The 14,213-nt window shown below is 48.1% G+C and overlaps 1 protein-coding gene across 7 annotated transcripts in view; it reads right to left on the reverse strand.

The window, feature by feature from the left end:
* JPH3 (junctophilin 3) overlaps window positions 1-14,213 on the reverse strand; it is a 43,873-nt gene that overhangs the window by 17,913 nt on the left and 11,747 nt on the right. For all 7 annotated transcript variants that reach the window (XR_015750603.1, XR_015750602.1, XR_015750600.1 and 4 more), the window contains exon 2: window positions 2,441-3,218. Coding sequence is in view for 3 of the 7 variants with exons in the window: in XM_087971382.1 (XP_087827508.1) it covers window positions 2,441-3,218 (778 nt within the window). In the remaining 4 variants the exon portion in view is untranslated. The remainder of the gene's footprint in view (window positions 1-2,440; window positions 3,219-14,213) is intronic.

Genomic DNA, 14,213 nt, shown 5'->3' on the forward strand with positions numbered 1-14,213 from the left:
GGCAAACCCTGCAGCACTATTTTGGTATTCTGTAGCAGCGAACGAACGAGGAGGGGGAGGGGGAGGGAAGGAGAGGAGGAGGGGGAGCTCTGCACGGGAGCAAGCAGAGCAGCTTATTTCACTGGGGTTGGGGGGAAATGGAGCCTTTTCCAACCCACTCCTCTGCTGGGCTAGTATGCATTGAGAAAAGAGCCGCCTGCCCTTCCCGGGGGGGGGGGGTATCGCCTGTCAGGGAACACCTGCCGTCTGGGAAGGTGTCCTTCCGCAGGTGTCCCATCCCCGACCTTCCGGATTGTGGCAGCTTCGGAAAAACAACATTTCTCAGGGTCTGCCGAAAAGCCAAAGCTGCTGTGAGCCTCTTCTTCGCCAGCAATTGCAGGCCTTTGTCTCGCCCTCTTTAGGGTGCCATCGACATTGGTCACCAAACTTGGCATCATTAAGACTTGTGGACTTCAACTCCCAGGATTCCTTCAGGGCTGTCTGAAGAATTCTGGGGGTCGAAGTCCACAAGTCTTAAAGACAGCAAAGGCAGACCGACAGGTGGACCCAGCCTCTTCTGAGGTAACCCAGCCAGAGATGCCCTCTTATCTATGCGCCATTCATACAGTTCTCCGTTGTGTTTGTATCTCCATTCAATTCTCTTGGGGTTGTCTGAATGTCCAGACTGGCACGGGATAATGTCAGAGAGGTCCTTGTGAAGAAGCTGCCAGAAAGAGGGTTAGCAAATGCTAGATGAGCTTCATGTTTCTGAAACGCAACTCATTTGCAATGCTGGGAGATTGACAAACAACACTTTATATGTGCTCATCCCTTCAAGTGTTGGAAGATGGCGACCAAGTCTCCATCCCATTTCAGTGCCTGCCTTAATGGACACTCCCTCCCCCCTCTAAAATAGATCAAGATGGGATACTGTGACTCTTTCTAATCACCTCAATTGAGTCTTGAGCTTCTTCCACACATGCAACCTTAGACAGATATTGCCCAAACCAGAATACGGACTTTATACTTAGTATTGCTCTAGGAGGAAGAAGGTGTATCTACATTTATTCTCTTGTTGAGAGTACTTTTCTCTATTACTGTTAGCTGTAAATGGGTGTCCTTCTCTCTCAATCATTCAGAATGGAAGAACTTCAAATATGCTTCCCGTTAATCCAAGTTCTGTAGTGACCAAGTAAGATTACGTGCTTGCTAGTGGGTGGTGCAAGAGAGAGAGAGAGAGGGAGAGGGAGAGGGAGAGGGAGAGGGAGAGGGAGGGAGGGAGGGAGGGAGGGAGAGAGAGAGAGAGAGAGAGAGAGAGAGAGAGAGCACTTCTTTTCTTACATTACTTATTCACACATCCAAAGGCTTTGACAACTGTCGTGCATGATAATATTGCTATTAATGCCACCACCTGTTAAGTGCTAACAGAAAGAAACTGGGAATATTCAACTGCCCATCTGGAAGCCAGGCATGGCCATTCTGCCTCCTTAAATTAACATCCCTGATTGCATTGCTGAAATGTTGTCGATGGCACAATTTCCCACTGACTTGGGACAAGAAGTTAAATTACTGGTGCTAATTCTGCCGTAGAACCTGCACTCTAAAACACCCTACACACTTTCCCAAAAAACTTAGGATGCAGCGCTGTGTGTCTTTTATATTACTTATCTGCTCCTGGGATTTTCAGGCCCTGAGGGGAGAAGCAGAGCCCCAATTTCTCCAGGCAGGGCAAATGCAAAAGATGGAGCATGGGTGATCTCAATGCAAGGTCCTCTCCTCCATTCTTACAAACCCCAAGCAATCGATTCCTGACCATTACGCTGAGCAAAAGAATTGCCCAAGAAGTAGCTAGCCTGCACACTCCTTGCTCTGTAGAATTTGGTTCATTGCACCATTGAAAAACACCAAGGATAAAACCTGGGTTTTTAGTTGATTGGAATGGATTGAGGCAAAGGATACACCCAGCAGGAAGTTTTAACACAGACAGCGATTGTATCAGGGGGGAAAGAATCCCTCCCAGTAAATTGTTCCCGGACGGTGATGGATTCCGAGCTCTGATTTAGATGATGCCACTCAAGGAACTGCTGCTGTTCCCTTGTTTCTTTTTGTCTCCTAGCTGAGGAGAAGAGATGCTATTACGATATGGCTGCTAGATTCCGTAACTGAGTTCAGGTTGCAGTTGACTGCCACCAGAGGACCAGGAACCTTACAAGGTGCACATTGACCCACTCAGCAAAAAAGCTACATGTAGCCTTCTCCAACTTACTGGAAGCACAACTCCACCGGTTCTCCATCAGCACTATTCACCAGATGTTGCAAACTCAGATTCTCTGGAGGATCTAAAGAGTGGATCCCAAACTCATGCCTTCCAAAAAACTCTAACCGCAAGAACGCATGTCCTCCTCCTCCTCCTCTTTCTCCTTGCTGGTCAACCCCGCCCAGGCCATTGTCAACAGCCTACCTGGAAGCTGCAATCTCCGCCTTCTGCTTGGCGATGGTGGCCGCCCGTTCGGCCGCCTCCACGGCACGGTCCACCTTCTCGCGGATCTTGCTGGCCCTCAAGGGGATGAGGTTCTTCCGTTTGCCACTGACGAGAATGTTCTGCTTATACTTCCCCTCCTCCTTCGTGCCGTCGGGGAAGGTCATGCAGCCGTAGCCGTGACGCTTATTGGTGGCCCACTCCCCTTCGTACTTGAGGCCGTCAGAGCGCTGGCTGATGCCGAAGCCGGACCTCTTGTCGTTCTTCCACTCGCCCACGTAAACCTCCGTGGTGGTGGCATCGATGTCATCCTCGATGACGGAGATCTCGGTCTCGGCTTCGCCCAGGCTGATGGTGGAGTTGATATCGCTGGCGGTGGAGCTGACGGTGCTCATGCCCGCCTCGCTTCGGAAGGAACTCTGCTTGCTCCGCTGGCTGGCTAAAGAGCTCTTGGACTCGGATTTGCGCAACTTGAGGCCGCTCAGCAGGGAACGCCGGAAGAGGCCCTTTTTCTTGCTCTTCAGGATCTCCGCGTCACTGTGGGCCATCAGGACAAATCCCCCCCTTGAGACAGCGGGGCTCCCAGCCACGGCAGGGGACGCATCTGGGTGCAATGCCGTGCCGTTGGTGTGTTCGCTGCGCAAAGAGTTGATCGACGTTCTTAATGGCGACCGGATAACCGCAGCCATGCCGTATGGGACACTCTGCCGAACGCCGTAGCCCTGACGCATCCCTCCGGCCCACTGGCCTTGGTATGTGCCTGCGAGCGAGAGGGGGAAGGAAAGGAAACAGAGTTAGCAGGAGGGTCACAACCAAGCCTTCTCAGCCGCACTGTCTGGCCTGGTGGTGCCGTGGGGCCACGCTTATACTCACCACACAACCTTCGGGACATTCCATTTGAGTTCACAATACTCTTTAAAAGCAGCTTCTTCTTAAAACTAGCACGGATGATGATCCCTAGTTTGAGTAATGAAATGCAAGGATAGCAACTGAGCTTGGAGAGCGCCATGGACCCCTCAGCTGCCTTTCCTAGGGAGAAGGTCTTTGTCCAAACTTCCATTTCTGGAAGGGATTGAGATTCCTTTTGCAGGTTGGGAGTGGGGGAGGGCAACTCAGCAAGCGAAGCCAAAATAATTTGCCACCAGAACGTGGGATGAAGCTTTTGACAGGTGGCTGTGGGTGGGCGAGGCGGCGGCGGGGGGTATTGTGCCAGGGCTCTGTTGCTGAAAACCCACCGCAGAGCAGTTCCTGGCTGGTCCAGCAGGGGTCAGTACTCTGCACCTCCTAGCATCTGCTTACCAACAATCTCTTAGAAGGGCTTCATCCTGTTTACATCCTGTGCGTCTCCAAGGAGCACCTCAGCCCAGCTTACACAGATATTTTTGACAATCTTCCAACAGATTCTGGATCAAGCCATGACTTCTCCCCCCTCCCCCCCATGTGATTTGTCTCATCATCTGTGACTGCAGCCTAGGAGTCTGCTTTTCACCCTGACCTCTCCCTGGGCTGAAGGGTCATGTGAGGGCTTGAATTGAGTGCTGCAAAAGCAGTCGTCCAGCAGCCCAGGAAGGAGGAACCCAAAGGAACACCTGCAAAGTTCTGGAGGGGGACTCGTTCAATCTCTTTGCTCACTGGCCCCTGCTGCTTCATACCCCAACCCATCAGCACAGTTATCCTTGCGGCTGCATTCTCTTCTCTCCCTGAAACCTGAGCTAAGAGTCACCAACACCACCAAAAAGCTCTGATCCAGCTTTTGCTCATCTCACTTGCCCTTCCTCCCTCCCTCCCTTCCTCCTTCCCCCCTTTCCCTGCCTCTCTCCTTCCCTTCCTTCCCTTCCTCCCTCTTCCATCCTTCCTTCCTTCCCTCCCTCTTCCATCCTTCCTTCCTTCCTTCCCTCCCTCTTCCCTCCTTTCCCTTCCTTCCTTCCTCCTTCTCTCCCTTACCCACAATCATCGAAAGGACCGTGACCCATTCTCAACAGAAACCTATTGGACAAACAGAAGGAGTGTGGAATAGAAATCTTTGCCAGCAGGTTCATCTGCATTACGAGGTCAAAACAAAAACGGTGCTGCAGCAGAGTTCAAGAAGCTGCAGGTCCACCCCCAGAAAGAACAGCTTCAAATTAAGTTTACATTTATCATATTTCAACTAGCCATTAGCTATTATTCCCCCTGCAAATAGGTCTAGTTGTGAATAAACTTAAAGGTTCTGCTCTGTCCTTTGGGCACGACAGAAAGACGTACAGATTCAACCATCAAATATCAGATAAAAACAGACAGCTTTTTAAAGGGAGAGACTAAGAGAATAAAAAGTAACGCAGGCTTGATTTTAGGCACAGACCAGGTCAGGCTGCTTTTAGAAAATAAAAATGCAATTCCTCTATTTTTCACACATCTTGGGAGATGCCATGATTTGTTCACTTAGTTATGACAGGGAATGCTCAGACTTTTTTCCTTCATTGTTGCATTTCAGCATTTCTTGTGCTATTCCTTTTTGTGCAGTTTTTAAAATCTGGGATGTGACTATTTTGTGAATGTGCAAAGCATTCATTCCAGCAATGAACAGGCAGTGGTGTGGACAGGCACATTTCTATTGTAACTTGCAGTTACATTTATTTATCAGGGTCGGAACAAGGCAGGTTGTTGGCAAGGGCTCCCCAGTGCATCTGCTCACCTTCATCCAATCAAGCTTTCCAAAGGCGGGAAATCCTAAATTATCTCTTCCTATTCTCTACCAAATAACAAGAGATGAAATAACAACATCTGTTGTGCTTTTATGGACCCCAAAACCTGCGACCTTGTTTGGCCATCTACTTTTCTGGAAGATAAGACCCTGAGACCTGTAGCTCACTTTCTGTAGAAAAAACAACTACAAAGCAGACTTTTGTTTCTGGGTAATGTTGATATAATTTCACTGTAACAGAAAGAAGATCTATGTGCATCCAGTTGAAAAATGTTAATGACACAGTGTCCCTCTTCCCTCCAAGTGGACGTTGAAGAGATAAAAGCTGATTAATGGGTAATTTAGGGATAATCCCCAAATGCTGGTCAGGGAAAGGACAAACCAAGCTGAATCTTAAAACAGGAAACTATCAATAGAAAAGAAGGATCAAGAAGCACCAAGGACTCCACAGGAAACTATCAATTAGCCTTATGAAGGGCCTTTCTCAGGTGGAAATGCATCCTAAGGAAGTCTCCAGAATTGGTTCACTCATCATGGTTGCCTCACCAAGATTTGGACGAATAAGCCACAGTATTCTCATTTAATAAGGGGTCCACAATGGTTAGGTTTACAAGTATGTTAACCCCCCAAACAAGCATTTCTGTGTTGGGCAAATCCATTTGTCAGAGGCACTTGGTTTCCACTCAGGTGGACCTAGGTCGATGTGGAGGAATATGTAGCTTTTCTCAAGATTGTTGACTCAAGTGTCCAACAATTAATTCTCCAGGAAATGGGGAAAATATTGGGCTGACCAACAAAAGGAGCACCAACATGCCATCCCTGAACCAGAGCAAGTGGATCATATAAGAAATCACTGTGTGCCTTTTCCCCAGGAGTTGCCTTTGCCTTTGTTTCTGTTTTGATGGCTGGCATATAAACTGAATAAATAAATAAATAAGAGCCATGGGTGGGTAATTCAAATGGAGCAAGGAAGAGGAGCAACAGATGGGCACCTAATGCAGTCGCTGAGGCATCGCTGAGGCATTGAAGACTAATCAAAAGCTGTGGTCATAAACAGAGTTGAACCCCCAACTGTTGTCCATGGTCACACCATACCCTCGGCCAAAATGTGGCTTGGTGGTGTGTGAGGTTGGATGAGTCCAGCCAGAATGGAATCTCTTCTTGGCCTGAGATCCAGGTTCTTCTCCTGTGACTCAATGGTCCAATACACTACCCTGTAGCCCTTTCTTGGGTCCCCATGTATGAACATAATCATGAATTTTGGCCACCAAATGTCTTGTTTGTCTTCCTACTCTTCCTTTTAGCTGCTTCACTCACCACCTGGCCTGGCATGGAAAGGACAGGGGTGGGGATATCCTTGGCACCTACTCCTTTGAAAGAGGCCAAGGCACTGAACTCTCTTCCCCCAGAGGCTGGCGGGCAGCAGGCGCCAAGGAGACTCACGCCGAAGGCAGAGGTGTTGGCACAGCTCCTCTCTGCTTGGAATAAGTGGGAGAGGATTAAAGAGAGAACCTGAGATGAAAAGGGAAGACATTGTGATAGTAAAGGAATATAGTATTGTATTGTATCTGAAGAACTAGGGAGAATCAATTTCTCTGGGAGCTGAGCAAGCCCTTGTGAACATGAAGAAGAAATGATTGGCACAGGGGAGCTGAGCAAGCCAGCATTCTGGGCCAGGGCGAACCCGGGGTGGGGGGAAGAATGCCAGGAAGAAAATGGCGAGAGACTTTGGCTTGAAATGTGGAGCGTGCAACGGGAAACCACCGCACACCAATCTAGGAGAACTTCCATCTGGATTTCTGGGTGGGAGGGCCGGGAGTCTCCTCCATCGGCCTCCAATGGTGGACGGGGAAGTGGCAGTTGAGAAGCATCATTGCAAACACAGGACACCTTGGCTGAAAAAGGAGAGGGGGGGGGACTTGCTGTAAGCTTTCTAACCATTGAAAAGTAGAAACGGTTAAAATATGCACATGCATGTTCTCCCTCCCTCTCTCTCTCTCTCTCTCTCCCTCCCTCCCTCCCTCTCCCTCCCTCCCTCTCTCCCTCCCTCCCTCTCTCTGTGCATAGCAAGCAGATATGGCAAGAGCCAGGCTTGCTCTCTGTCATAACTCCAATAGCTGTTCTATACCCAAAGCCAGTATCTGTTCTGAGGCACAAAATAGCGTAGCTGACCAGGCGAGGCTGCTCTATTCTCCATCCTGGAGTCGTCACAGTGAGGATTCAGTCTCTACTGAGTATGCTGAGCTCTCCTGAAGCTGAGATATGTGTGTGTGTGTGTATTTTCCCTTAATTATTTTTAAACTTGTTTTTAGTCCCACAAATCTTATTGTTCGTATTTGCTCTTCCCACGCTTAGCTAATATTGTGTGTCAGTGTGAATGTTTGTGTGGTGCCATTTAATTACTACTCAAGGACTGACATTCACTCTCAAGCATTGTTAATGTTGGGACAGATGCACGGAAGGAAGGAAGGAAGGGAGGGAGGGAGGGAGGGAGGGAGGGAGGGAGGGAGAGGTAACTATCTGGGAAGGCCTTTCTGCAACCTTTCTTAATGGCCTTGGAAGCTGGATCAGGGGGAAAACCCTGCTCAATGTAGCCTCTTGCCCTATACTGTTCCTAGAGACGATATTCTTCCAGCATTTTCTTTGTTTGTGAAACAGGTGCAGCTTACTGCTTTGTACCCTCCCGAGAGAACCAAAAGGCTTGTTTTCATCCGTCTCCACAAGGGAGAGTTGGGTAGAATCTCACTAGGTAGAGTCCAAGTTTCAGAACGTAGGATAGGATTTTACGGCCCGGTTGGAGGTGCTTCTGAACTCAGTAATCACAGATTCTATTTTAGTAGCACTAGAAGAATCACCTATTCCCATTTTTTTGCCACAGCCTATGAAGACATGGTCAAATTCATTTGCCAGATAAGAATGTTGAGGCTGAAGACGCTATTCTGCTCATGATTAGCTAGAAAGTTTCTGGCCTGATGGGAGATGGATTTGATAACTGAACGGAACCACCCAGTGCTCTTCATTGTGAAGTTAAGTTGGCCTTTGAATGTGGATTAAGGTTTATTTTCCCTCTTTCTTCCCCCTGAGTCTGTCTGTCTGCCATCTTCCCTTTAGACAAGGTCATCAATTTTTAATTTTATTTCCTGCATGAGGAGACTTGATCTAAAAGATCTGCTTTGAGAAATAGTCTCAAGGTTAAATTGGAAGTTAAGGCTAGGACATTATGAGTTGAAACCTGGGCCTGTGTGGAAGTCTGCTTGGACATCACTGTGCCCATTCTGCCCGGGGATACTGGGAGTTGAAGTCCACACACATTAAGGTCGAGAAACTCAGCTGTACATAAAGGTGAGCAAATACTTGTCCAAACTACAAGCAACTCCCTTCAGTTCCAAGCCAGGAATTGATTTTCTTGAATGGCCATTTATGGAAGGAAGTGAAGGACAGCTGACCAGGCCTTTCATCATCCATCTCCTGATGGAGCTTCAAGGCAAAGAGTGTGGCATCTTTTGCAGATCATGACCTCATGGTACAATCACTAAAAATATGCCATCGTTTGCCCCCCATCCACACCCAGGTGGCCCTGCCTCCAGACTGCTCACAAATTCCTCTTGCTCAATTGAAGCCGAGTCCTCCTGCAGCTTCACAGACAAGCTGCCACAGTGTAACCAAGATTAAGCAACAAGCCATTGTTGAGCACTGGGTGGTCTGGGGAAAAAATGGGCTGGGCTGGAGCAGGGATGGGATTCAAATTTTTTAACAACCAGTTCTGTGCGTGGCTTAGGTGGTAGGCGTGGCTTGGTGGTCATGTGACTGGGTGGACATGGCTTAGTGGTCATGTTATTGGCTGGGTGTGGCCAACTCAATATCACTCACATCGAGGCACGCATCTCCTCACCTGGCCTCTCGTGACTGTGGGGATGCTGCAACAGTCGTAAGTGTGAAAAATGGTCATAAGTCACTTTTTTCAGTGCCATTGTAACTTTGAATGGTGACTCCACACAAGCAAAGTACCAGCAAAGGAGGGGGGAAAAACTCCAGAGAAGTTCCAGAGACAGGAAGTCTAGTCCTGCCAAGAATGTAATAAGGGTTAACGGAGAGGCAGTTTCTGTAAGCAACACCAGAATGTTTCCTTCCTGTCTTCCGTACAGGATTAGGCTGGTAATTTCTTCTAACAACCGGTTCTCCAAACTGCTTAGGATGTTAACAACCGGTTTTAGTGAATAGGTGCGAACTGGTAGAATCCCACCCCTGGGCCGGAGTGCCTTCCAACCCAAGTGATCGTCCTAGGGGTGCTTGCTATGAACCAGTATAATTCTTCCATCCGTACAGGTAGTCCTCGGCTTATGACCGCATAATTGAGCCCAAAATTTCTCTTGCTAAGCGAGCTAGCTGTTAAGTGAGTTTTGCCCCATTTTATGACCTTGCATGCCCCAGCTATTAAGTGAATCACTGCAGTTGTTAAGTTAGTAACTGGGTTGCTAAGGGAACCTGGTTTCCCTGTTGACGCTGCTTGCCGGAAGGTCGCAAAAGGGGATGACATGACCCTGGGACACTGCAACGGTCATAAATATGAGTCAGTGGCTAAGCACCTGAATTTTGATCATGTGACCCTGGGGATGCTGCACCGGTTGTGTGAAAAAAGGTCACAACTCACTTGTTTTTCAGTGCGGTTGTAACTCCAACGGTCGCTAAATGGGCTTGGGCGAGTGGAGGGCTCCCTGTACCCTCCCCTTGACAGGAATGGATCTTCCCTCCGCCACGGCAGCCGTGTGGGCGACCCAGGCAGGCCTCGGCAGGATGATTCAGGAGCAGCTGAGCGAGCGGTATCTATGGCAATACTACAGAAGCAAGTGGCTTGGAGGGCACGAGGCATGGATTCCCAGGAGCTCCGGGGGCCCGAGGGGAACGTCACTGCCACATGGGCCAGCTGTGCCCAAGGACCTCGCAGCCACTCTTGGATGGGGGGGGGGGGGGGGGAGGAGGAAGTTGGGCACCACGCTGCTGGAGCCTAGCCATGTAGAAGCAACCCGGAAACGGAGGAGAACCTTCTTCACGGGGAGGATAATTAACTCACTGGAGGCTTTTAAGAAGAGACTGGGCAGTCACTTGTCTGAAGTGGGATAGGGTCTCCTTCCTGAGCAGGGGGCTGGACTAGAAGACCTCCAGGGCCCCTTCCATCCCTATTCTGATTCTGATTCTTCCATTATTTCTGTAATTCTTTCTGGTAAGAGTAATAAACTTACACGGCAGGTGAGTACAGACAGCCCTCGACTTACCATCACGATTAAGTTTCTGTTACTAAGCGAGACAGTGGTTAAGTGAGTTTTGCCCCATTTTACAACCTTTCTTGCCCCAGCCGCAAAGTGAATCCCTGCAGTTGTTAAGCTAGGAACACAGCTATTAAGCGGATCTGGCTTCCCCGTTGACTTGGCTTGCCGGAAGCTTTGCCAAAGGGGATCGCGTGAGCCCAGGACGCCACAACCATCATAAATACGAGTCAATTGCCAAGCACCTGGATTTTGATCACGGGACTGTGGGGATGCTGCAACCACCGTGTGAAAAATGGTCACAAGCCCCTTTTTTTCAGAGTGCCATTGAAACCTCAAAAGGTCACTAAACGAACTGTTGTAAGCCAAGCACTATCTCCACCTGGGGAAACTCTGATTTCCCCACCAGCTCTGCTTTGTCCAGTGAAACACGCTCGACCCATTCCCAGTTGGGAAACAAACTGGTCCCACTATCTGCTCCACCCTTGAGACCAGGATCAGGATCGGGGCTTCCCATTCGAAGCTGGATCCTCAAGCAGGCAGAATGCTGAAAGCTTCTCAATCCATTGAGCTAATTAATTCTAATATGCTGCCTGTACAAAATACAGGAGAATCTGCCTAATTTTCTCTCGCTCTCCCCCTTTCTCTTTGCTAATCATCAAATTCAGTAATCCTCATCGTAAACTCTCTAATCTTGCCCCATTTCTCAGTTAAACTAAGCTCTTAATCGCTGCAGAAGCCTCGAAATACAGAGAGGCATGGCGAGAGAGACAAATGCTTCCTGCAGAGCAGCCTTTCCCAAAGAGTCCTTGAACTTCCAATATTCTGGGGATTCTGGGAGTTGAAGTCCAGACACCTTAAAGTTGCCAAAGTCGGAAAGCACCAATTTACATTAAAAACTTCCATCGGTTTTATTGTAATGCTGCCCTCCTTAAAAACATAGCTGAGAGATAAGAAGAAGAAAACTGGATGTTGTCTGCAAGAATCTTCCCCAACATGGAGCTATCTCCCCACCAGAAATCCTGGGCTGCAGCATTTGAGCATGATTGGAGGGGAGGGAAAGAGAATTAAATCCAAGGGCAGTCTTCTTATCATTTTAATTAAACTGACTTTAACTTTAATCAAATGTAATTTTTTGGTCAGCCTCGGTCATTGGGACACCATAAGCCATGCCATACCTTCTCCTGAAAGATTCATCTATGGTCTGCAGAACATGGATTCTCCTCCCAAATTCTCACCTTCTGATGCAAAGGAAGGACCCTTGTGGCCTGTGACTTTCAGTGCAGTCATTTATGGGGGCCCATCAAAGATCCCACAAACTGCTCGTTTCACCGCCTACCCCCCAAAAAAAAAGCACTGGAGGAAACCCTTGCAGCTCCTCCACTTCTCTTATGCTTCAGGTTTGTCCCATGCTTGCTGTTCTCTGGACTTTCAGGAGCCAAGGAAGGATGAAACTGACACCATGTGGACTACAAGGGATTAAAGTACACCAGATACACCTCTTGACATAGATTTGCAACTGCGTTCACAGTTGCCATCTGGATGTGCCATAGCTTCGCACGGGATTGAAAAGAGAGCAGCTCCCACATCTTCATGCTGGGCGTTGAGACTATAACTCCCAGGGGATTGGCAGCAAACGTGGATAAAGGCCATGCTGGCTGGGATTCTGGAGAATCATCCTGGCCTTCACCCACCACCCACCATTTCAGAAAGGGAGGTTTTAAGGAGCAGAGAGAGCACAGGTAGTCCTCGACTTGCAACAGTACTTTCAGTGACCATTCAAAGTTACAACGGCACTGAAAAAAGTGACTTTTGATCACTTTTCATACCTAGGACCATTGCAGCATCCCCATGGTCACAAAATCTAAATTTGGGTGTTTGGCAACTCATATTTATGATGATTGTAATACCCTGAGGTCATGTGACTCCCCTTTTAGGACCACCTGAGAAGCAAAGTCAATGGGGAAGTCAGATTAACTTAACATGTGCAGTGATTCACTTAAGAACTGGGGCAAGAAAGGTCATAACATGGAGCAAAACTCACTTAACAACTGCTTTCGCTTAGCCACGGAAATTTTGGGCTCAACTGGGGTTGTAAACCTGTAAGTGCTGTAGGGCAAACAATGCTTAGTTAAGGCACACCCTTTCGGCCTGACTGTGAGTTAGGTGCTCTCCAAGGTCCTGAGACGTGAAAAGCATTTAAGGGAGAAAGAAGGAAATGCTGGATGTAACAAGCCTGTTTTTAAAAGGTCACATTGCTGGACATTCAACTGAAGGTGCTTTGAATATTCTGGGGATCCGGCTCGGTTAATCCGAATCGCTTGCCTCAGCCTGACTCAATTACTACAGCCTTGTGTTATCATTTCCAGGAGTGGGTCCCTTTTGGTATTGTTCTGCCAGCTATGCTTGAACTTCCAAATATAAAGCAGCTAAAATAGAGATTGTGAGGACACATGAACTGCTTGAAGGCTTTTTAAAGCAAAAAAATAAAAATAAAGCAGACTGTAATTCTGAGACCTATAAATGGAGACCTGCTCTCCTTCACTTCCTCTCTTATTGTTTGGGTTGCTCCAGTGATTTGTGTCTTGGAAATGTGAAAAATGACTTTGGGTTGATGTAGACCCACTTTTAAAGGTAGAAATGGTGCTGCCAGAAATGCCTAGAAACAAGGAAGAGGGAGGGAAGGGGGGGGGTGTCACAAAGTCAACTTTTATCTACACACAAGGAAGTGTGTGTAGAAACCATCCTGTTTTCTCCTGAAGAGTCAACGGGATGATGGGATATTATGTACAAACTTCACACAGGATGGGCTTGAGTGAAAATAAATATTATGAGATCCAGGTGTTGGGTGGGTTGTCCTTGGAAAAGAGGAGTGGGGGGGAGGCCTGAGCTGTGTTACATTGATGCCCCTGAAAAAACCTACAGCTGGGACTTCTCTGATGCATTTCAGGGAGAGTCATCCACGTTTTGCTTCTGAAACCCAACTCAAACACAGAGATGAGAGCATCTGTGAATAGGTTGGGTACTGGGGCATATGGCAGCACTGACATAGATAGGGAACTGCTATGTGGGAATTCCAAGACAAACACCTCCTGACTGTGTGCTTTTCCCACGTCCACTGGGAAACAGAGCTGTTTGGAGCATTTATTCCAACAGCAAGTTAAGGGACATGGGCCTTCAGTCCCTCCTGGTTTGACAATGAAGGGAAGGCCTCTGGATGGGGTTTGCCGGTGTGTCAATCTCCTAGACTTTTGAGTTAAGGCACAACAGCTTTTATTTTGATATTACTAAATCCTCAGCACAGGAGGATCTGCTTATTAGACTGAGGTCTGTCTGTAGTTTTTAAAAATGGCATATGGTAGATTATTTTTGACATTTCAGGAAGCAACAAGCTCCCAGCAGATGGGTTGAGGAGCTACAGGAATCTTAATTTCCAGGAGCTGTCTCTGTTTTGAATGGAAGCTGGGGAACCATCCTTTCCCAGGGCAATGCAATTACCCCTCATACCTCTGGAATGCTGTGGCCCAGGGGTAGGAGGTTTGCTAAGTCATGGTCAGGAGGCCTAGAGAAGAAGCTCTGACCAAGAGGAATGGCATGCTCAGTGGGACCTCTCCTGCACTTTTCAACGATTCAAGTGGGTTCTTTTCCCTTGGCACCATCAAGAAAGCAAAGGGACAAAATAGGAGAGATGAGAATTTGAGCGGGACATAAATTTGAGGGCTGTGTGCAGCCCCATTTCCAGGCTGACCACCAGTAGGACCAGGACCACTCCATACCTTCCATGTTCCCCACAAACTAGCTCTCCGTG

Source organism: Notechis scutatus, chromosome 9, assembly GCF_049901735.1.
Source record: "Notechis scutatus isolate UNSWTSFEM ecotype Mainland chromosome 9, rNotScu1.2, whole genome shotgun sequence".
In the NCBI taxonomy this organism is placed as follows: domain Eukaryota; kingdom Metazoa; phylum Chordata; class Lepidosauria; order Squamata; family Elapidae; genus Notechis; species Notechis scutatus.